General features: G+C 38.2%; 1 protein-coding gene across 1 annotated transcript in view; it reads left to right on the forward strand.

Annotated features, from left to right (window-relative positions):
- The window catches only part of ABLIM2 (actin binding LIM protein family member 2), a 121,402-nt gene that overhangs the window by 87,957 nt on the left and 8,948 nt on the right, over positions 1-24,497 (forward strand). The window contains exons 14-21 of the mRNA XM_026054822.1: positions 2,129-2,230; positions 3,485-3,538; positions 9,272-9,324; positions 10,061-10,208; positions 16,552-16,610; positions 18,244-18,298; positions 19,671-19,735; positions 19,906-19,986. Coding sequence (XP_025910607.1) covers positions 2,129-2,230; positions 3,485-3,538; positions 9,272-9,324; positions 10,061-10,208; positions 16,552-16,610; positions 18,244-18,298; positions 19,671-19,735; positions 19,906-19,986 — 617 coding nt within the window. The remainder of the gene's footprint in view (positions 1-2,128; positions 2,231-3,484; positions 3,539-9,271; positions 9,325-10,060; positions 10,209-16,551; positions 16,611-18,243; positions 18,299-19,670; positions 19,736-19,905; positions 19,987-24,497) is intronic.

A 24,497-nucleotide genomic window follows, 5' to 3' on the forward strand; every position in this document is an offset into this window, starting at 1 on the left:
CAGTTCGCAGATTTGCTGCCCTCTGTTATTTGTGTTTGCATCCTGTTTTCCTGCAAGTTTATTCCTTCTAATCAATGCATTCTCCTGATTCCCTGAATATGCTACTGACAACCCAGCTCTAAAGAATGACTTTTTGGGCATGTACAACACCTTCATCTCGGGGTGATAAAGTGATTATTCATGCAGGTCATATATGAATAAAGGGGTTTATTAATATGCTAATTTTTAAGTAAACGAAGAATAATTACACTTTGAAAATCAGTTGAAAACTTTATTTTTTTTTTAATTAGAACTTTCCAACAGAAACATCAATTTGAGATGAATGACATTGCAAGATTTTTAAAGTTATTGGAATTGTAAGGGACCTTACTTAAATAAGTAACTAGCACTGTTCCTTGCTGTCACACTTAGAGTGAAATTGAGCCTTCCTCTCATTTAATAAGGTTGGGGCCTAGCATCTGAGGAGCAAGCAGCAAAGAAAAAGGGGAATAATAAATACATAGTGAAAGCCTGCCACCAATGGTTTCCTTCCAAGAGCAAAACAGGAATCAACAACCGGAATAACTGTCTGGTTCCTTGTCCGAGGACAGCTTGACTGCAGATTGGTGGTGCTCCAGATTTCCAGTCATTCTCTAATTCTTTGTGGAAGAGTGGTGGTCTGATATCACGTGCCATTGTAATTTCAGTTTCTAAGCTACTTTGATTGTGGGTTTTTTTTCAGCTGGAAGCCATGGTTATTGAGTACACAATGAAAATGGCTGAATAGTTTGGGAGTTTTAATTTCGCACCAACCATGGAAATAACAGACACAACATTTAAAACAGATTAGTTAATCCTCGTGAGATAAATAGCACATCCTTGTGGTCCCGTAGGGGCTGCTTCTGTCCCCGCTGTCACTCGGCGGCAACACCCAGTTGATGCAGTGGTGCAGGGCCCTGTTTGCAGTGACAGACCCATGGCCAGACTGGTTGTCAACAGCGGCGTCGCAGGTTTTTAGCAGATACTCCTGCCACCTGCCACAGGCATGGCCTCGATTGCTATGGTAATCCAGTAGTTTTATGGTGATAAAACTTCCCTTCACTCAAATCAGCATTCAGTGATAGATCCAATGCTCTGAGCAGTTCTACTTTCTTTCCCCAAAAGAACTTGCTGTAATTTCATCATTAATATCCATTAAGTTTGTGCTCCATCCACACTAAAACAGTAACAGCAAATAACCAACCGTTTTGTGTTAAAATAAATGTCATGTTTGGCTTCCAGTTGCTTAACAGTGCTGTAAATTAATTGGATTTTACAAGTCCCAAAAAAGTAGAGCTTTACTTTTTTGTTTGCCAAGCAGCACTATAATGCCATAGAGTTTGCTTTGGAGAAATAAATGGAGAGGAAATAAATAGTACCCAATGAGTATTTGACAAAATAAGAGGAAAAATTAATATAGCTCAATACTATGTATACCTTAATATTTTGCCAAGTGGCTATGGCATTATAGATCCATGACTTGATAATCCAACCCTGTTTGCATAAATATAAAATACTGTGGCATGTTACCTGTGGGGAAAGTTTAATTAAAGGAATACCAGATTTCAGCATCTGTTTTTGTCATTGATATATGCAGGAATATTTGACTTAACCATAACATTAGTCTAGTCTTGCTTTTAGGCAATTTAAACACTACCGAATGATTTCATTAATGGTTTTAAGGGCAGGCTATAATGCTATAAGCCATATCATTAAACTTCTCAAAAACTCTACTGATAGATTATTCACTTAAGGCTGTGCAAAACATATTATAGGATTATGGATGTTTTTATCCTTTATTTTCTGCATTAAAGTATTTTAAAAAGAGAAGTGGGGATGCAAGACTGCAGCGGGGATGCAAGACTGCAGTTTAATCTGATATTATCTATTAAGCATTTATTATTAATGAGATAGTTGAAAACTAAAATTCATCATTCTGTTCGGAGATTGAGCCAATACACTGTGCTCAAAAATAATGGGTTTTACACAACCCATTTATTTTGAAAAGTTGGATTAACAAGTCATTCTGAACAAGCTTTTATGCTTGAAATACTCTACTTTGCTTTCCATTTTTTTCTTTTATCTGCTTTCTTTGCTCTTCCCCTTGGAGGCAGTGAAAGTGGTCGGAGCACTCCAAGTTTATCCATGTACTCAGACAGCAAATCTTCACCTTCTGTCTATCAGCAGGCTCCTAGGCATTTCCATATTCCAGGTAGGCATTCACTGCTTCGCTTTTGATCTTCAATTGCTGTCACCTATTTATTCTCTTCTAATTGTATTTTTGTTTTTGCATTGATTTGTGAACTTAGAACTGCAACAGAAGAAAACTTCTGATGAGTGAGAGTCCATTATGTGTTAAACTTGGTCTCAGAAATAAAGGAGTTACTGTGCTGTGTGCTTATGTATAAAAAGGTTTGCATTAGGGGAGGCACACAATGACAGATGTTATTAAACCTACAAGGACGCAGCTACTTTTAGTGCCACAGCTGCATAGTCTGTTGAATGTTGTGGAGGAGGGAAGGCTGAAGGGTTTTTTGTTTTTATTTTTGTTTTTCCCTTATCTGTCTACTCTATGAATTAAAGAGTCATATTAATATATACTTTAAGACAGATGAAAAGCTTTGGGCCACCATGAAGCCCACAATAACTGTGTCTTTGCATAGATACTATAGTGTTTTCAGGTTCACATTCAGTTTACAAGCACACTAAATTTATGTCCACACTGTTTAGCTTTTTCAGGGCTAAGCCCATCTAGCTGCTTAGTGGAATAGTTTATTTATGTTGAGCTTCTGGGACTGACTTTTCTATGAACACACCATAATTAGGAATTGTATCTGCTCAGGTCTGTAGGCCTAATTTTGACATCCATACAGCATGCTATGGGAATCCTGGACTGTGACCTTGAGGGCTTACCAAAAATACCTGGAAGGCCAGTCAGCTCTACAACTCAAGCTATAGAAAAGCTATACAACTTCGTGTGAGAACATTAGGCATTTCTAGTATAAACGTCTACATCTGAACATGTGCACTCCCTGATAATGAATGGAGAAATAGTCCCTTTTCAAGTGTGACTATTACAGAAGACTTTCCTACAATGATACGTTTCATCTTAAATAATGAGAGGTGTAGCCAGTTTCTCTGTGTTTACTATGAAGTATAAATTTGTAGCTCACACGTGGCCGTCTACATACCAGCAAATGGATGCCACTTGAGGTGTCTTAAAGCATTTTGAGGGACTTAAGAGTAGATAGGCTGTCTAGGTAGGCATAGCCAATGTTTTAAACACATATTGATGATGGGCAATACTGCATTCTCTTACAATTACCAGTGAGTAACAAACCAATGAATGAATGAGTAGTCTGTGCATGAGTTTGCATTTTAGTGCTGTTGAGAGCACACAGGAGCAACATGGTCTAAACTGCTTGCTTACTTTTTTGTTCTTTCCTTTCTCTTTCCTCTTTCTCAGACACTGGCGTGAAAGATAACATCTATAGGAAACCTCCTATCTACAAACAGCATGGTACAGTCTGCTTTTCTCTGTTGCAGTTTTTGCTACACGTCTTTGTAAAGAAATGCATATTGACTGCTGAACTGGTTTGCTAGAGTATTTGCATTTTGTTATGCTAGAATCCCTGTAATCTAAAATAGAAAAGGAAAAGAAGTAACAAGAAAATTAAATACCACTTTCTATAACATGATGTCCAAGGATTCAGTAAGTTCTCTATAACTGGGATAATGATATTTTGCCTGTCTTGATAATTCTAAAACTAACTTTAAAACAGTTTGCTTATTTTTGGAGTAATAAAAAACATATAAATATATGACACTGCTGAACTGTTTTCAGATTATGCATTGGAGTATCTACTGTTTGTAAATATTTCTAACACTGCTGGAAAAAAAAATAAGTTCATTGATAGGTGGTGTATATGGAATATCTACTTTTCATCTTCAAGATCTTCAAGCTGTCTAATATCAAGACCAAATATAATCACACCATGTCTGTTAAGGACAAATTTTTTTTCAATAGCTGATATCATCAGCAAGATAAAATTGGAGAAGTTTTGGTTGACCCAGCTACAAGATTGGTGTCTAAGTTTCTAAACAACAGAAGCAAATACTTGATGCTTTATTTGACTGAGGGTTTGACTTAAGACTCTAGTAAAGAAATGCTCTTTGAACACAACAGTAAAATAGAAACATTCAAAATGTTATCAAAGAACATAATGAAAAATTTCTAGCAATATAATCTGCTATTTGATTTCAGATATAAATTTTGATATCAGCTACTCTTGTTTCAGAAGTCAACCATCAGCTTCTGAAAATTTAGATTTTATAGTTATACTATTTTCTGGCTTACAAATAAGAATCCAGTATCTGAGTATACAGCTAATTTAATATTGTGTAGTGAAAAGCTAATTAATATTTAACACCAAAACCAATATTTCTTTTGAGGTTATTAGAAATGTCAAGTTTACATTCTTCTATTAGTATTTCTATTGTGTATGTCACTAATTAACAGCACTGCAACTTCCATGTTGGTGTCAGCGCCTGCTGTTTTGTCTGTGACATTTGACAATGATCTTAGCTCACAATACAGACTTAGTAACATGGAATTCATTTTTCTAAACTAAATTCCATTATTAATCTTTGAAAGCAAGTATGTGGGGATTTTCTTGTTTGGAGGACCTTGGCTTCCCTGCTACTTTGCTGTTCTATTTAACCCCCAACTACCTTACCACCTCTCTAGATCTGTCATTCCCCAGACAGTTACGCAGCATCTGAAGATTTCTACATGTGGAGAAGTGGTGGGAACCACTGCTGTATCAACTGCCCAGGTCCTGTTGAAACAGGGTGCCTGAAAAGTGCATAACTACATTTCCATCATTTCTGATAAAAGGCATCACTGCTGGCATACTTCTGTATTCAGAAGCGGAGGCCAAAGAAATAAAACACATGATATAAGCCTGCCCTACACAAAAAACTCCATCATACTGTTGATTATTCCCCTGCCTGGAAAGAATGAGAGGATAAAGTAAACCTGACTGTAGGCCATACCTAAGGCACTTTGGTGATGAAAGCAATGCAAAGGAGAGCACAAGGTTCTGCCAGTCTTCATGGCCAGGGAAAGTCCAGTCTGCCCCTCTGAGCATCATCTCTTCTGGAGCCGTTGACAGCGGTAGCAACTCTTCCCACTCTCTGACCTTCCCCAAAGCTTTCAGCAAAGACGTGACTTCCCAGCTTGGGTGCGAGAGCAGCGAAGCCTCTCTTCTACTGCTGCTGGAGCAGATGTACTTTGACTCTATCTGATAACCAGTAACTTTCTGTGAGCGAACGGTCAGGAAATTCTGCAGATCTATCACTGGCTTCGTGGTCAGAGCAAACAAAAATTATTACACAGTTCTGGTCTTGTGATAACAGGGGGCTTTATCTGATAAAAGATTTTTAATTACCATATTCAGTCCAAAGCATGATGTTTTTGTGTAGTTATCATTTTTATACTACCTTTTATGGAAAAATGGTAGTTACCTCTGTTTTGGATCAAGTTCTCGTTTGGATCTGATACAGTATTAATAGAAAGAAAATTGACAGATGATGCCTCCCAACCGAGCAGAGTTGAGTCAGCGTTCCCTATAAAAGACGCCTTCCCTATTTCACACTAAGTAACTGCACAATCAGATCATTAACATTTAAGTAGCCTCTGTGGTTGTTCTGGTTATGGTGTTGAACAAAATCAGCCTTGCTGATATTTCAGTGCACTTTAGGTGTTGGTCTTTGATAGATGTTTTCAGCTCACAATATCCTGGTTTTGGACAAACCAGTGTTATCTTTATGGCAAAAAGACAGTTTCCTTTTTTTTTACTGCTTGTTTTAATGTTATCAGCAAACATTACAGTTTGCCCAAGCTCTTTAATTCCTTCTTCTGTTCAGATATACAAATCATTTGTGATAAGTACTCAAACTGAGCAAAAAAAGCTACTGACAAAGGAAAAAGGCTGAAAATTACAGTGGTGTTTGGAAAGATCATGAGCAAATGCAAAGTTACTAAATAAGCATCAAAATCTCATTTGGTGTAAGTCAGAATAGCTTCATTGTTTTATACAAACTGATGATATGTCTCTAATATCCTGTATCATGACTGTGTCATTTAATGTTATAGATATTTTTGGTTTGCAGAAAGGATGCTAAACATCAGCTTTTTTCCTTCCAGGCCATTCATTTTTATATCAATTTTCAGTCAGTCTGATATGCAATCAAACACTGGATTGTGTCAATTTTGCACTACTGTATCTCCACTAACTTCAGTGGAGTTATTCCTAGTAATCACTATAGTAGAGAATCAAATTACAGAGTCAGTACTCTCTATAGCACAACAAGTGTATGTGTTTTAAACTTTCTTTTATATATTATAGATGTTCTGAAAGGGTATGTTGAAAATATGTACTAGTTGTGTTTCTGCTAAAGAGCAAAACATAATTTAGTCTAAATCAAAAAAATGTAAATCAAATCCAAATTACACTTTGATCTAAATCAAGAAAAAACAGAGGAATGAACTTCCTTTCAATAGGAAGACAAACAGAATTTACCTTTTGTTCTGGAAGAACTCACAGCAGAGGTTGTGTAAATCTTTCTGCTAAAACACGAACACAAGCACAACTGATGATTCAGCTCCTCAAGCTGAAGGGACACCGAACTAAAACATCCTGAAAAGGAGCCAGAGAACATTCCTTCGCTGAAGAAACCAAGTTTGAACAAACAAGCACAAAAATGTTCTTTAAAACAAAAAGTGCAAGAAGCTCTTCCAAAACATTTGGCTTTAAAAGGTTTCAATTACAGCAGTGCCCAGCAGATCTTCTGCAGCCAGAGCTTCTGTGTTTCTATTATAAACACCTAACTCTAGAGTGAAAAATGGTGGGAAAATGTCACATACGAGTGATCAGACTGAGTTGGCGCAGGGAAGTAAAGAGTGCGGGAGCCTGGAAGGTCATTCTTTTGTGTGCATTCGTTTTCCAGAAAATTTAGTTCAAGGTTAAAAAAATTGAAGACGTTTGATGTTCAGTGCTGATCCAGCCACATGAAAGGTACAGTTCACGCCTAGGTTCTCAGAGCAACTGCATGACCCTTGCACCAGGGAAGCTAACGCTCAGTGCTGACAAAAGTCAGGCCGCTCGGATTTGTCTGCCCACAACGAGTTGCATGAAGCGCTCAGGAACTTCGGATGGGCCTTTGGTCCCCTGCTGGACTCCTCTGGACCTCTGTGTAAGACCTTGCTGTTTGACTGTTTGAAGTCAGATACTGTCAAGATCCAGTGAAACCTATGGAGTCTCTGAATAACACTTTGGACTAAACTCTTTCTAAACTCTTTTTTTTCTTTTTTGAAAACATCAACTTCTTGAAAAAAAAAATCTGCAAAAATGTATCAGTGTCTCCTTAAGAATTTCTGATTTACTGGGCAGATCCATATATATAACCTGGAACAACTTGTTGACTGCTGTCAAGGGTGTTTTCTCAAGATGTCAGTGAGCCAAGTTTAAGACCTTACTGCAATGTAGGGACATTATTTTCTGTCTTTCACATCTTGTTACTGATTAAAATCTGATTAGGATATCTCACCAGAAGGCAGGCAAGCCAGGTTCAAGTATCTGCTATTTCTTTTTCAGAGTAGCAGCTTGCCATCCTAGGAAAATGCCTTGTCCATGAGGCCATTAGCTAAAAGTGAAAAACGTGAATTCTTCAGACTACTGTTTTTATTTTCTGACCCAGCTTTGTTTTGCTACATTAAACTGAGAAGAAGCACTGCAGTTACAGATTCTCATTCTCACCTCTAACCCATAGATTTTTCCATTACTGCAATTTGTCATTTTTAATATATCACCTCCTCAACAAAACCAGTTATAGCTGAGATGTTAGCTGTGTGATGGCACCAGAAAATGCAACAGAACAGCACTGGCACGCTAATGGTAGGTGGCCTTCTGCCCATGTTGTTTAGATGCAGGGCAGATCCTCTGCAAACACACAGGGCAGGGAAGTGGAGAGGGAAGAGCTGTTCCCAGCTAGCTGCGATTGCTACAGGAATTCTTAAAGTTGCAACTTGTGCTCCTCCTAACCTCTGTCTCTGAGCAGTCTAATGTGATCCTTAGCTTTCATATTCTCATATTTCTTTTATTATTAATATACCTGTTTTTTTGGCTGCACTGTGTTGCATGGGGCTCTCATGGCACCCTTGTACTCATGTGTTGCAGACCATCCCACTGTTACGATAACCTCTCCTGGGCTTAAAATTTTGCCGGATCATTGCATTACACCAGTGTTACACAGTTAAAACTCTTCCCAAAACAACACAGAGTGATACAAAGGCAAGTAGGACTCAGATTTGGGGAAACTATCTGAAATAATGTGAAATTTGGTACAAGTTCTTTCTGTAAAATTATCTCTGAGACCATATAAGACCATAAAAAACACATCTAATGGTTGGGAACTATCTAATGAACAGCTTTTATATTTTCAGTCTGGGTTTTCTTTTTCTCAGGAAGTTGGAAACTTAAGAGAGAATAAAGTAACAGGTAAATATCAGCAACATGTTTTTTTGAGAAAAAAAAACAAGGCAACATAGTCAGAAAAATGGATGGTCGAGGAATTGTGAAATTTATAGTCAGTCCTCTTTTGCCTCTGCTAATGAAATGCTAAATGCGTAAGAGGGTCGGCCCCCTCACATACCTTCACACCTTTGTACTGACTCGGATTCTCTTGCAGATACGATGAAGAGGTAATACCAGATTTCTTCCTATCTTTTTTACCATCCTTGCCCATCCTTTGGGGAACATGGGGGGACCAGATGTGCAGACCTTGATATAGCTAAATAGCCGTGTGTGTTTTCATGATCATGGTACCACAAAAGAACAGAGAAATGACTTGCTCCTTTGTGCCGTGACCATGTAAATCTGCCTCTAAGTTGCAATGTGCGATTTTTCCTTCCAATCACTACCCAAAACCAGCTTCCTCTTAAAAAAATAGTAGATTTTCTACATTCACTGTATGCCTACAGCATGAGTATTAACTGTAATTATGTGAAAATGTTTTAAAATAATTCTGTGATGCCATAGCTTTACACATCCAGTTTTCTGTCCACTTTTGTTTGGATGTTTTTTTCACTTTTGAGAATATATGGAACATAATCACAGTCAAAATAGAAGGCAAAAAAGATTTATGTCTGTTAATTTTTATCATTAATTTTATCATTAACTTTATCTTCTAGCAGCAAGAAGATCAGAAGGGGAGGATGGAAGTTTGGATCAAGACAATAAGAAGGTAATGATCAGAAAGAACAAAAGGAGGTATTGATGTTTCTTGAGGAAACTGTCTTTTAAAATATGTTTATATTTAAAGATACACCTTTTTATAACTGAAATAATCATGCTGATTTTAGGTCTTTTCAAGAAGATATAGAAAAGCAGAGGGCTTATAATCTACATTTTGCAGTAAAGAAAGAAATAGGGATATTAGGATTATCAGTAGTAAGTTCACAGAATCACAGAATCACAGAATGGCTGAGGTTGGAAGGGACCTCTGGAGATCATCTAGTCCAACCCCCCTGCTCAAGCAGGGTCACCTAGAACACGTTGCACAGGATCGCGTCCAGGCGGGTTTTGAAAATCTCCAGAGAAGGAGACTCCACAACCTCTCAAGTTCATGGAATTTCACTTAGTATAAATATGTACTTTGGTGATTCAGCTAAGGTTGTTGGACTTCTGTTGAGAATGTTTGTCTACATAAAAGATATATGTTACTGAAGATTAAATAAAAATGAAACAGTGCATCTTTTAAAGTGGGGCAGAGTGGACATCCTCAGCACAGCTGAAAGTTAAATTTTTTGATAGCTGGAATATCTAATGGGGGATTACATGATGTAGTGCACTTTTATAATTTAGTAGGTGGCTGGTACAGCATAAACATAAAACCAAGTAGCAAGAACTCCCAGATTGGTGAAGCAGGAGAATTACACTCAGATGTTAAATCAGATTTAACAGGATTTTATTCTCTTCAGCTAAAGACCAGTTGGCTTATTCTGAAAGGGGATGCGGACACCAGAACTAACTCACCGGATTCAGACACCCGGTCGCTCTCTCTTACTCCTGCAGCGGACAGAGAAAACTTCCAGAGGATGCAGGAGAGCGCTACCACCACGTATTCACGTGAGTGCTGCATCGCGTCGCGCTGCATCATGTGGCTGGCGGTAGCTGTCGAATAGTAATGTGGGAAGATAGCCCTGCTATAGGTTTGTGCACAGAGTTTCTGGTTTGCTTTGAGCTCCCATTCTCTATCATAATTATGCATATTGGTAAATTTGTTTAGCCATGGCTTGTAAATGTTCGGTACCTTCAGACTTCAGTTATTGAAACTGTTCAAAACTCCAGATAGCAAGTTTTGCCACCTGCCATATGGGTGAAAGAAGAAGCCATGATTTTATAAAGAAGTCATAGCATCTCTTTGGAGAGCAGACTTTCCTTACAATAAAAAACTGCCCTGACTGAATATATAAATGTGTCTACTAATATGCTACCTATTTTCAGTAAACACAAGAGTAGAACTTTTTATGCCTTTCCTACATAAGTTTTGAGAAATTTGTCCRTATGTTCCAAATTTGTCAGACAAGTTGTTGACTTACACTAATTACTCCTTGACACAAAGTACATGTATAATAACACTGAATATTAATAATTTCTTTTTTTATCAGGATAAAGGATAAAGAATGCTTTGTTCCAAAGATTAATTTAAAATAAGCATTTTTTATTATTGCTCACAGTTATACCTTTTAAGTTCACAGACATTTTCTGGATATATAAACCACTATGTAACCAGTTGGAATAACTGGGTAATTTTGTTAGTAAATGCTTATCTTAAGACCACATGTACATGCTAACTTTCAGTGCCAAAAGCATTTTCTACATGTTTCTCATTCATTATTTCAGCAAGTCAGGAAGTGTAGGAAATGGTCATCAGAAGGGGAGTCTGAATTTTACTTTTAGGTTACAGAAATGCCAAAAAATAGATTAAATGGCTTTAACGGGTAACTGAGCTACTTCCCTCCCTGCCTCCTCCACTTTCCCCCATACACCAGTAGCAGGTCATCTGGGGTAAACAAGCTGGAGAAGCAGTTTTCCAAAAGAATGTATCCAAGGCAAGGCATGTCTGGCAGCCAAGTTAGACTTGTGGGCATCTTGGTAATGTGAGAGCTGGTTCCATCAGCTTTTATTAAGGAAATTATGGCTTAGCTATGCAAGGAGGAGGAAAACCAGATACAGCAAAGTCTGTCACAAGGGTGGAAGAAGATAAAAAAGTTATTCTGGATTGTCAGTCTCACTGGTCTAACCTGAAGGGATAACCTGAAGGCGTTTGATTTCTAATCATCACCCGACAATTCATATATGTGCACAGGGTGTTTTGCAGGCAGAACTGCCTCTGATCACCTCAAACACCTGCCATTTAGAAATCCTTCTACAGAAATGAACACCTGAAGTTTCCATTGTCGTGCCCATATCTGGTATGTTTGGAAGCTTTTTAATGGTGATCTGATGCTTTTCTATATATGTTGTGAGAGAGTAGGTCTTGTGTGCGATCTTTAAACACAGAAAAGTACGTAGCACACAAAGAATTGTGTTACACAGGAACAACATACAGTATCGGGGGGGGGTTTCATGAGAATATTGCTGTATCTGTCTACACCATCGTTTCTTTTTTTTTTTAAATTGTCTTGGGAATGTGGAACTGTAAAAGCTAGAAATGGAAATGTCTCTGTCGGTGTCAGTATCCCCTATTTGTCAGGGCAGTACCGATTGTGTAGTTCATTTTCCATGGTTTTTGCTCAGTGACTCTGTCCCTCCTGAAAGTTAGCACTGTTGTCCAATTAGCAGCTACACAACTATGACTTCACGGAAGTTTTCTTTTCCTGACATTCACACTTCTTTTCTTCTGATTTTATTTAGCCATATAAATGTTTTCCTAACTATGGACAACCAAAATAATTCCTTCCTTATTCGATGTTTCCCTATTTGAGTTTGAATATTTATAGTCTGTCACATGCTATGTCAGTCATGAAGACAGTAGCTTCTCTCCCTCTTGCACTTACGGGTGAGGAGCAGGCAGATTAATTCTGTCATTCAACCCAATCTGTGCTGCATAGTCAGTGAGTATCAGAGAAAAACTTTTCAGGCATAGGTTTGGTGCAAAATAATTACACGTAGAATAAAAGGGTTGGCAGGCATTGGATTGTGAATCTCTAAGCAAACCAGAAATGAGCTACTCTGCTGTAGGAGATATTTAGCCACGTTATTCTAGCTATATGCCCAGGAGAATATATCTAGCAGCAAAGCACATCAGCTTGAACAGAGCATGAGGCTTGTGTAATTAGCAGGCACCTAGAGTGGAGCTTGCTAACGTCCAGCCACATCGAGGACTAAGCTGCAGGGCCTGCCTCTCCTTACGTCCAGCTGCATAAATAGGCACCTGCCTTCCCTCAGCTCGCTCTGAGCTGTCTCATCTGGGTACTTTTAAGGGCCTGTGAAAAGTAGCTAAGCAGGTTTGTTATCAGCAGACTTAAATACATAGGGCTCCCCACTGTGGTGGAAGATGTGTGCGTTAATAAATCAGGAAAGACTGAAAACCACTAGGCGAGAGCATCCTCCCTTCCCTGCAACCTCACCTCCAACCCTTATGTATAATTTTTAAACAGTCTTACCTGTTATGGCCATCACGCAGAAATTCACTGTATCTGTATGTGTAGATGTTTAATAGCTATTGTTTATCATAATTCATGAATTTAAGTATCACATACTTAGGAAAACAGACACCTAGTGAAGTGTGTAACCCTTGCTATTTATGTGTACTTGATATGCTGAAAGGCAGCCTCTGAATATACAGGTTAGGGTGAACGCTGTTTTGGAAAAAGCAGGAGCCATATCCATGTAGGGAGTAGCTGATGTTCATGAAGTCCCTGATGAGAAAGAAAGATTGCTTTGTCTTGGCCAGTTACACCAGAAAATTGACTGTAAGGATACAGCTGCAGTTGAGCATGATAATGAGAGTATGTGGTTGTTGGCTTTTGGTATTATGTTTTTCCTTTATATTAAAAAAAACAGGAAAAAGCAAACTACAATGTGTTTAACTTTACAAATAAGTTAATAGGAAACAGAAGCAAAGTGAAATACTCTTCCCATTGGAGTCAATGGATCTTTTCTTACTGTCTTTATTTGCGTTATTTAGGCTTTATTCACCTCTTGGATTTTTTCCAAACGGCCACAAGATGTCGCTTGTGTCTTTGGATGTAGCTCAGAATAAAGCCTTAATCCTGTTAGCCTGGGAGAAAAGTCCTGAGCTAGCAGGTATTAAAGTTTCACTTGTTTTCAAACCGTGTTCTTCGCCTTTTTGCCTGGTCAGCACGGAGGATAACCACTCCACAGCAGGACGACAGGGATTTCGCACCTTCTGGCTACCAAGGGGGAGAAAAACTGATCCTTCCCTCTTCCACCCCTCTCTGGAGACCCCAATTCCTGCACTTCTCAGTGGTTTCAGCATCAGATTTTTACACTGTAACATTGCTTCAGTCAGCCTCATCATGTAAAACTGAGCAGAAGTATTTGAGATAGAACTGGATTTCCCTGTAGCCAAGAGGCCAAGAAATTGAACTCTGCACTAATGTTCAACACCAATATCTTTCTCCAGGAAACATAATTTTTTTGCAGATGTGTTCACTGCCTTTTACAGTCCCTGTCTTCTAGTGCCATTATAATTCAGATAACAAGCAATAGGAGGTTTCCAGTTTCCAAACTGGAATAGGTGAGAGATCCATCTAATTCAGTGTTCAGCACTAACTCCATCTCCGTAGCAGGGATGAGAATAATCCCCTGCACTGCCAAGGACAGAGGGTCTGTTCATAATCTGTACCACGCCTCAGATGGCCGTTGCTTATGCTTCTAAAGCAACTCTCTGTTTTGTTGTTTTTGTATATATCACCTTCATTTTGCTAGATTAAATAAGTCAAGCTCTTCAAGCCTTCTTTCCTCTGATGAGCTTTCATTGCCGTGATTATCCTGCATGCCTTCTCTATAACTGTTCCAGTTTAACCCACTTGAACACTGATGAACAAGAACAGTATAGAGGATTCCTTGATGGTGCCCTGCCACTGCCTGAAAATAGTACAATTACTTCCGTATCTCAAATGTATCAAGACAGACCTTTCCAACCTTTGTCTTCTTGTACACCTATATCATACTAGCAGCTCACGGTCATCTTAATCACGGTGATTAAGCTGTATATCTAAGCCTGTCTCCTGCACCATCGTTTCAAACTGATGAACTCTCAGCTTAAACAGTACAAGTTTGGGGTTTCTTATTAGTCCCCTGGTGCAAGACCTTTCACATGTATTATTAAATTTCATCCCATTGCTATTACTGTAGCATTCAGGTTTGTCCCAGTTCTTGATGATATCCCAGTCCTCTTGTATATTGGCGTTGCTTTATAACTTTGTGTACACAGCAGATTTTATTAGCACATTACTATTTTTGGTATCCAGATTATTAGTGAAAACATTAAGCAATTTCAACTCAATACTAGTCCATGCAGACACTTTTCTTGTTCAGCACACCTCAGTTCTCACCACCCCTTTCTCGCGTGTCGTTATTTTCCTACCTACCATGTAATTCCTCATCTTCTCCAGTTTTGCTTTTAATTTTGCATGTGGCAACATACCAAACACCCTAATGATATTTCATTAGATGAGATCCACAATTTATTTTGTGCAGAAGTCATTTCTTTTAACAAAGAAAGCTACAAAGTTAGTCTGGCACTGTTTCTTTAACTTACGTTAAACCAATTAAAATCTATGTGAATAGAATTGATTTTCTGTTTACCTCTATGTTTTTGTTTAGTCTCTCCTTAAGATTTCTATTGGAAGCAAATCGATAGGTCCAGACTATCTTTTTCCCTTCTTAAATATAAAAAACATTGTTGCTGTTCTCCAGTGATGCAGAAAAAATACGAGGTATTGGTCTTGTGATTTTATGTGAGTTAGTTGAGATTATCAGCTCCCTGTTTAAAAGCACATTAAGTGCCTTGAATTATATTTCCATCATGACTGTAATTCTTTTGCGAACGTTTATTCCATAAGCTTTTTGCCTCCTTGTACGCTATCTACCGTTTGTTCCTAAAAGCTGAGGTGAAGCATTCATTTAGTGTTGGAGCCCTACCTGGGTTACCTTTCATCTCTACTGTGTAATGACATTGCATAACTCCTCACTGATACCATTTCTTCTTTCCTTGCTCTCTTTTTATTTATATAGCTGGAGAACCTTTTGCTATTTGTTTTAATATCATTTTCATTGCTTAACTCAGCTTGACTTTTGGCAGTTCTCACTTTTGAGTTCTTTGCTGATCCGTCCTTTGTTTTTCATTTTGTATGCTTATTCCTAATAATCTCCTTAGGCTACTTATTAATCCAGTGGGGTCTGGATTTCCTTTCTGCATTCCCCTTTGGGCACAGATTGTCAACCCTTTTGACGGCACTACATTCACTTCTTTGAACTAACTCTTTGCCTCAATTTATCGAAGTGTGCTCTAGTGGGATCAAGAATGTTTGTTGCAGATACGTGTTTGTTCATCTTCTGTTCAATTTAAACTGATTCAACTTGTTGATCACCTGGTTCAGGGTTATTTTCTGGAGTCATCACTTCTATACAGTATTAATTTCTGTTAACCAAAAACTAGTCCGAAATGTTTTTTATCAATTCAGTGACAGCAGCAGTGACATCTGAACTTTCTTATTAAATTCTCAGTATTAAAACTAAAGCTTTTCAGTTGTTTCGCACTGACCACACACAATGTCATTGCCATATTAGACCCAGTTTGTTCATGGTAGCACCACTTTGCCAGTTTCGTCAGTCTTAAAGCTTTCTTCCTCTTCACTGTTTATGCTTTAACTCACTTATTTCCTTTATCCATTGCCATATCTTCACTTACACTTTTTTATTTGAAGCAGCAGAAGTTTTAAAGAGAGCAGAATATATTTTTTTAAGTAGTAGGACACCCACCCTTCCCTTTTGAAAAACAAAGCCAAAACCAGACCACATACATCGTGAACAGAAGTGGGTGTAACTCTGAAATGATGGTACCTTTAATCCCATTTTCATGTCATGGTTTAACATGGAGTTGGAGGTAGAGATTTCACAAGCTCTCAGATCTGCTCTGCATTACCAAACTGTATAAGCTTTCCATAACACATATGAATTCCACAACTCTCTTCTTGTCATGTTCACTAAGATGATTGCATCCTGGCATGATATGATTTGTAGACATTGCTATGCATATCTATATACATTAAATATGGAGCAAAGATGAGCTGTATTCTGTTATATTTCTCATGCAAATAGAATATACATAGTGACCTAGCAATTGCTGTTTCTCATAGTATTCTCAAGTTCTGTGTTTGAATAAGTTATACAAGACATTACAAAAAAATACAGCTCTATATTCTGTCTCTTATAGGTTTTCCGTATGCTAAATCTGCTTCTCTACCTGGCTATGGGAAGAACGGCTTACATCAGGTAGGTATACATTTAAATGCATTCTTCAGATAATACTGTATCATAAATAGGCAGCTTAGCAACCAGTTAAAAATCCACATCATAAAAACATAGAGCACTTTAGAGGCTTTTTGGCTACCAGCCCTGCATAACAGATTCATACACTAAGAGGGTTCCACTTTGTCTGTCTGCAAGACTAAGACAGATTGAGGCGTCTCCTCAGTTGTGTGTGGCATGAGCATTAGGAATCTTGGTTATTCTCCCGAAACAAACAGAAAGGCAAAAAAATCTACAGGCTGCACATATTAATAGAGCACAGTATAGCTTGAATTAATGATAGAAAAGGATAAGCCTATAATTAGGCAAGTAATGATCTTAGAGCAAAGGTGGAGCAGTCCACATCCATTGCATTTCTTGAACCATCTCTTTTGTTTTTTTTCCAGTTTGCACATATATACAGTCACCACATTTTTAAGGCGGGGGAGAAAAAGCAACGTAGAGAGAATGACAGGCAACAATCTAGAAAGTAAATGTTTGCTGTGCTTTGCAGACTTAAGCAATGTAATACAACGTGACAGCAGCAGATGGCAGCATTTATCCCAGCTAAAGGGTCCAGCATCCCATGAAAACTAGGAAAGTTAGGAGGTTGTTCACGGTCAAATCATTTAGACCAAAATTATGGTATTCTTCTCAGAATGGAAATTCTCTATTTGGAATGCAGATTCATTCCAATTTTTGTGGTTTGTTATTTTTAATCAGTCATCCCAGTGCTACTTAATAAAATAAAAATAAAACAAACAAACGGTAATAAGCCTTGCAGGTTATAGTGAGCATAGCTATGCACATGGTTCATACCCTAACAGGCAAAAATGAAACACAGAAAAAAAAATACTGTTTTTCTGGTCTCCTGTGATGTCTGTCATCATCACAGCATTTACCAGCAAAGAAAAAAGACAATGGGACAAGCAAAGCTAAGACACAGATGCACAGTTCTCTGGGTTTAGTGGCATCAGCAATTGTGAAGTAGAAAGCAGAATGAGACATAAAATTTTCAGTGGAGCATAAGTGATCTACTCTCCTGTGACTATTGCAGTAGGATGTCTGAATCACAGGCAAAGGCTAAGATGTGATTTCCCATCTTAACTTAATGTCAGGTTTTCAAATGCGGGTTAGCTGGTGGCTTTCTGACACCTTTCTACCTCATCAAAAGCTGCTAGGTGTCAGGGCTTAAAAAATTTGAAAGGGCACAGGGGCGAGCAGGGCTGATATGGTTGTGTGATTGCCTCCCTTGGTGCCATCCAAGCCCCAGGTTCCCCTGGGCTGTGGAAGTCCACTGCGTGGGCAGTGGGCTGCCCCTGCAAAGCGTGCCTCCAAGGGTGATGAGCCTTCACCTGACACTACATCTTTTCTATGGGCAGAGACACATCTCTGCATTTGTAGATTGATGGATTTTGTGACTGCTTTGGATGCCTGCTTTGAGCAATTAGGTCAAGTTCTAATGAAATTTTATTCTCTTTCTCTCTTGCAAGGATCTATGCTTTTATTATGCGGTACATGTTGTTTTCCTTTTTTTTTTCTCTCAACAGAGTGGAAAGTGCCAAATTTGTTTTGTGGCATATTTTGGTGCTACATTGCTTGTTTCTTTCTCTTTTAGCCTGAAAATATGGGCCAATATGAATCAGACCAGGATGCCAGTTGGGGGATGAAAGGTACATTGCAATATCATTTCCACCCCACTTCATGTTTTCTTCCTTGGAGGATGCTTGTTAGCGTCTTGCCATAAGGGTTTCTGTTGTGAGATCTTCCCGTGGTTGACATAATTATGACTAGATAGTGACACAGCTCAGGATCATGTTTATCACAGAGAAGCTTCTTTTTATCTGACTGAAAATAAATGCCTGATGGAAGTCCTGCATCACAAGTTGGTGTAATGTTGTTGAGTCAGTCCTGAGATCCTGTATATGTGGCAGCAGCCTTCATGGTTCTCTTTGCTTAGCCAGTAGTGTCCTTATATCAAACGGAAGAAATTTAAGCTAATCAGACCTTCCAGACTAATAGCAAAACATGTTCCTTGTGCTTCATGTTTGTGTTATAGTGGGATTAAAATCCACAGGATTCAAAAAGCAGAATATCCTTGCATTAATTTATTTTATTTACAGTTTAAGTGGACTGTGAACTTAATATGGAACTTGGGCTGGAATTTCCAAAAAAGCTGAGCAATTTAGGAACATGCATCTTCTGATGGGGAAGGGCGTGGTTTTGTTTCCCAGTCACTTAATCTCATTTTTTAAATCTTACTGTAATGCTTCATTTCATGTCTTGATACAAATCTTTGTCTTAATATTTGAATAGCTGTAAGTATATAGATTTTGAAAAGCAGATTTATCTCTGGTTTCATTTCAGACTATAAAAAGGGCTATGAAAACATACTGGCTATCCTGGTTGCCTTTAATCATCAATGTGTGTGAGAACAGACCATGTAGTAGTCATATCTACCAATACTGAACAAAGTAGAATATTCTTGTGCTAGTTTATACAGAAAAAAAAAAGTCTTCCTTTTTTCTTTTTGCTATCATTATTTCCACTGCAGTCAGTCCAAGGGCAGGGTGTTGGCATTTTGAAATATTCTATTAACTTGATGATTTTCAGATGCTCCCATAATGAAATGTCTGTAATAATCCATGCAATTTAATTATTTTCAGTAAAGAACAATACGGGTAGGGCTTTTGGATGACAAACTGACTTAACTCTACACAAAAGCTTCTTATAAAGAAAAATTCCCAGTTTTGCCAGACATGCTCACTGTTTAACCCAGTGGCATCCGGAGATGACTTTTCTGTTATAAGCCTTTGATTTCTAGGACTATTGCTCCAATAATAGGCCATGTTACAGGCATTCAGACCATTGGGATCAAATGCTTACTACGCATGCAGTTATCCACCAACTATTGAAAGCACTAAGAGAAATATGCCAAATATGGAGTAATATAATAAATCACTAATGTAACTAAATGTGCATTACAGAGACTCCAAAATAAGCCTATAAATTCTAAACTGTGAACTTATTCTCATTCTCTTACAGAATACAAGGTAAGAAGTGCTTTTCCAGCTCTGGAAGAACAATCAGATTCAGCACTTCCTAGCAAGGTTACATGTGTTCCTTTTCTATTTTATATTATTAATTTTGTCCCAGTGAATTATTTGTCAAATAAGGATACAAGTATGTACCATTTAAATTAGTAAGTTGCCCACATGCTCATTTCCAGACATTGGAATCAGATTTGGCTGGAGTTCATATGCTCTTGTCTCTTTAACAGATTTATCCTTATGAAACACTTATTGTAACAAACCGAGTTCGTGTGAAATTGCCTAAGGATGTGGACAGGACCAGATTGGAGGTAGGAATGATATTTGTTTGATGGCTTTCCAAGTCTTTTGTTTTGCTATTTATGATCTTCGCTATTCCTATGCCCAAATCAAGTAATAGCAGTGAAAGAATAGTTTAGGCAGAAATAACAGCAGATAAAACCTAACATAGCTCTGTTGACTTCAGTGGATCTAGACCAGAAAGTTTAGGTGGTTTTTGGAAGTTTATAGCCCACAGTTATCTAAAGCAGATTGTTTTTTCAGGACAAGATGACCTTCTTTCTCCTTCTCCAGACAATGATAGGGAATAACATTATATTTTATTTCAAAACATGAGTATGTAGACAACTTAACTGAAACAGAATACCGCAAAACCTTGAAAATGTGTGACAGCATGGTGTTTTACCAAGATACTGATGAAATTCATTACTTTTGAATGATTTTATAGGATGTTGAAAGTCTACACTGAGTGGGTAGAACCTTGGGGTTTGAGTTCCAATAAAAAAGACCCACCTAGAGTAACCTGGGTATTACAAAAAGCTCCATTTATCCTGCAAATACATGGACCTATGTTCATCATCCATGCAATGATCTGATTAAATAAATTGTGAATTGTTCTCCTTCAAAATCGGGGGAAACTAAGTAGAAGCAGTATGACAAGACGAGGTCATGTGCATTTTGTACATAAAGCTCAACTATTTAGCTCATTCAGCATCATGCCCTTTGGTTATATGGTCCATGATCCATTAAGAATGTACTAGGGCTGTAGCTAATGTACTAATGCTATAGCATGCACCTCTGCCAAAGAGTAGTAGTGTAAGTGCTGGAGAAATTCAGTTACAATTTGTCCTAAAGGAAAGCTGATTCTTTTGTCTGAGTAATGACAGGACTGAAGAAAGACTCACCTGAATTATTAAACTTATGTGTATTTGTGCCAATTAATATTAAGAACAAGAGATAGTTCAATAAAAATTAAATGATTAACAACATTGGTACTTTGGGAAGATTTATATTCAAATAAATTAATAGTATTTTTGACTTGATAATATTTGCCAAAAAAAGAAGAAAGAAACTTTAATCTTAAAGCAGAAAAGAAGAAAAACTATGAACTAGCAACAAGTTTCTGTTTAAAGATCAAGGGTTTTTTTGAAAAATTCATATACCAAATTCATATACATATAGTATATTTTGGAATGGTGTATGTTCCTTAATTACTTCAGTGTGTTTCTCGCTTGATTACCCAGCAAGTGGTATTGATTTGATTGTAAGAAAAAGAAAGTCTCAGACCTGTGCTGTTTTAAGCTGGGGGTATAGCAAGGCATGAGATCCATAATAAAAAGCATGAGTCCAGAAAAAGGAGCAGGGAGTTGGAGGGATACTCATCTGGACACATCCTATAAAGGATTCTTTTATATATACATATATACATCTGTGTATATTAAAGAATAGAGTCTTTGTTTAAACATGTTGGGCTGGTCCGAATGGCAAATGCAGTTCCAAATTGCTTTTTTAAGGCAACCTATAGTTTGCTTTGGATGGATCATGCATGTCCTGGCTGCCATTATCAATAACTCATACATTGTCCTCAGCTGGGATTGCTGTTTGTTTAACATTAGAGTTGCTCAGTCTGCTTCACACCAGGTGCAGGTCTGTGCCTAATGTCTCGAGAAGCCCAACCACTTCAAAGATCTCATAGAGATTTGCAAAAGAACAATAAACAAGATCTGCTTCAAACCTGCAGTAGAAAAGCGATAAGAGGACCAGACCAATCCTGCTGATTGTTGCACTATGTTAAGCATGTGCATCTGCAAAAAGGACTCCTTTGTAGACCATCTTACATTTATTAGGGATTGGTAGTTTTTTAAACAATTAAATTAGTGTTTTAATAGCATTATAACTACTGGAAAAACAGGGGCAGCAGCAGATCTACACATTCAAACCATATGCATAGTTAAGTGGCAGGAACAAACTGTTGCCTTCCCGGCCAACTTCTTCCCCTCCTCCCCGTCCCTTTCTTTTGAATTAGAGAATTGCTGGAAATAAGTAGCTTTGCACAGAAAGGCAGTTTATCATTATTTCCTTTTGTGGCAGAAGAAGAAGAAGATTATAACTGAGTTGCTGGCCTGTGCATTCAACACGAGACCAAGAACTACATGGCTTTGTGGATTTTCACAGGAACAGGCTAGGATTACCCCCGCGCACTCCATCTGCTAGGAGAGGACCCACTTAGCACTTTTTAGTATCTTTGAGCTTTTGGGAGGCAACATGGAGAACACTAAAGGAGGTAGTAAGGTTAGATTTTGCCTTTTCTTGAGCTACGTTTCATGTTAGCTATAGCGTATGATTTGGTGCTTACAGATCTCCAGGAGACATTTTCTCTCTTTGAGCAGAATGGTTTGCTGGCTGATCTTCTATTTTGATCCTGCACAGCCAATTTCACTGTTGAAAGGACGGTATTTTGCCTGAAGAAACGGGGAAGGTGATAGCACTCTATTATCCAAAGCCCGTATATTATCCACACTCCACAGTGATTTGTCTCAGAAAAACTTTTAAGACAAAATCAACATTCTAATATTCCAGCTTTATTACAATCAGTTTTATAGGCTGAATCTTATCTCCTTCTCCCTGCTACAAGTCAGAAGTAGTTCCTGTGGGTAATGGATGTGGAAGAGGGTAAAGGTGGTATAGGTGAAGGGAAACCTAGAACCATTGAGTTTTCTATTGTCAGAGATGAAAATTGTGTTTTCTATTGTCATAGATGAAAGTGATCTTACCTTGTCCAGTATGATTCAATGCTCTTACATTTGATGTTTCTGATTTCCTGTTCTACTTAGTAATAATAAGATGAATAAATTTGCATAAGCTAGATTTATTTAACAACCCTCTCTCAAGTCGACTTGAGGTGATTTCCTATTTGTGAAATAGAGTTTGTTATAAACTGTGAATGATCTGGCATAGATGTTATGGAAAAGGCTCTGCTGTTCATCTCTGATTCCCTGTTACAAGGGAAGTATCCTATAGCGAATGTTGCTGTCATGAAAAGTGAACTCCAGTAGAAGATATTAGCTCCTTGGGTCAAATTAAGGGAAGCTGCAATGAAGGCTTCTGCTAATGGTCAAAACAAAGGATTGCAGGAGGGTGGGGTTTTAATGGATGATAGTGTTTTCCTAACTTTGCTCCCTTTGTGAGTATTTTTTAGATTACCACTCTGTTGTGTAAGAAATCTATTTTAAGGCTTAGAAATAATATTTTTTTGTAAAAATGCATATTTTTCTAAGCCTGAGAGGTATCTAGAGATTAGAAAGTCTCAACTGGTAATAAATGCATTAAAATAACAGAAATTCTTTCTTCAAAACCACATATATCCAAACACAGAAACACTCACATTTTTGTTTGCTTGTTCTAACTCAGCAGTAAGGCAGAAGTAGCTCAGTTCTTTCTCCTACATTGAACTAATTGAGCCAACATTGAACTAATACATGCAACATTTAGTACTACTTGTAATAAATGACCTGCTGATTTTTAGATACATTACGGGCACTCTGACTTTTCAGTGAATAGCCTGGGTCTTCATTTAGTATAAGCTGATTAGAACTGTGAGGAATTTATAGCAGATAAGAATTTAGCCCAGAAATCTTTTCAGAAGTTTCTCTTTACCAGACTGCTGAATGGAGCAGTGGTCTCATGAGTGAGTCTAAAGGGATGATGAAGAACCAATTAATTTAGATAATGTTTCAATACAGCAAAGTAATAAAACATGGTTAGATTATACAACCTGGATGAAGAGGTCAAATGCACCCTCACAAAGTTTGCAGATGACACCAAATTGGGGGAAGCGGAGCCTCCATTCAGAAGGACCTAGACAGGCTACAGGAGTGGGTCAAGAGGGACCTCACGAAGTGCGAAAAAGTAAATCCAGATTCCTGCACTTGGGACAGAATCACCCTATTCATCAGCACAGGATAGAGACTAACTGGCTAGGGAGCAGCTCTGCAGAAAAGGACCTTAGGATCCTGATGAAAAACAAGTCGAACGTGGGTTGGCAGTGCACCTTTGCAGGAATGAAGGCTAAGCACATATTGGGCTGCATTAGCAGAAGTGTAGCTGACCGGTTGAAGGAAGTGATTATTCCCCTCTGTGCTGGTTGAGCACTGGTGAGGCCACATGAGGAGTACGGTGTCCAGTTTTGAGCTCCCCAGTACAAGACGCTGGCAAACTGGAAGAGTTCGACAGAGGATAGCCAGGATGCTTGCAATGCACTTTGCACTTGATGTGCAAAGAGGGCCTGAGGGAGATGGCTTTGTGAAGCCTGGAGGGGGGAAAGCTAAGGCATGAGCTAACTGCTGATTTCCTCTGTCCAAAAGGGGTTGGAGAAAAGGGGTTAGAGAAAACTTACTCTTTTCTGAAGTATGCAGTGAAAAGACAGAAGGCAACAGTCTCACGTTGCAGCAAGGGAAGTTACAGTTGGATATAAGGAAAAAATTCTTAGCTGGAAAAGTAAAGTGCTCTGGCAGGTTGCCCACAGAGCCTGTGGAGTCTCCAT

Source organism: Apteryx rowi, unplaced genomic scaffold, assembly GCF_003343035.1.
Source record: "Apteryx rowi isolate R43461 unplaced genomic scaffold, aptRow1 scaffold_97, whole genome shotgun sequence".
NCBI lineage: Eukaryota > Metazoa > Chordata > Aves > Apterygiformes > Apterygidae > Apteryx > Apteryx rowi.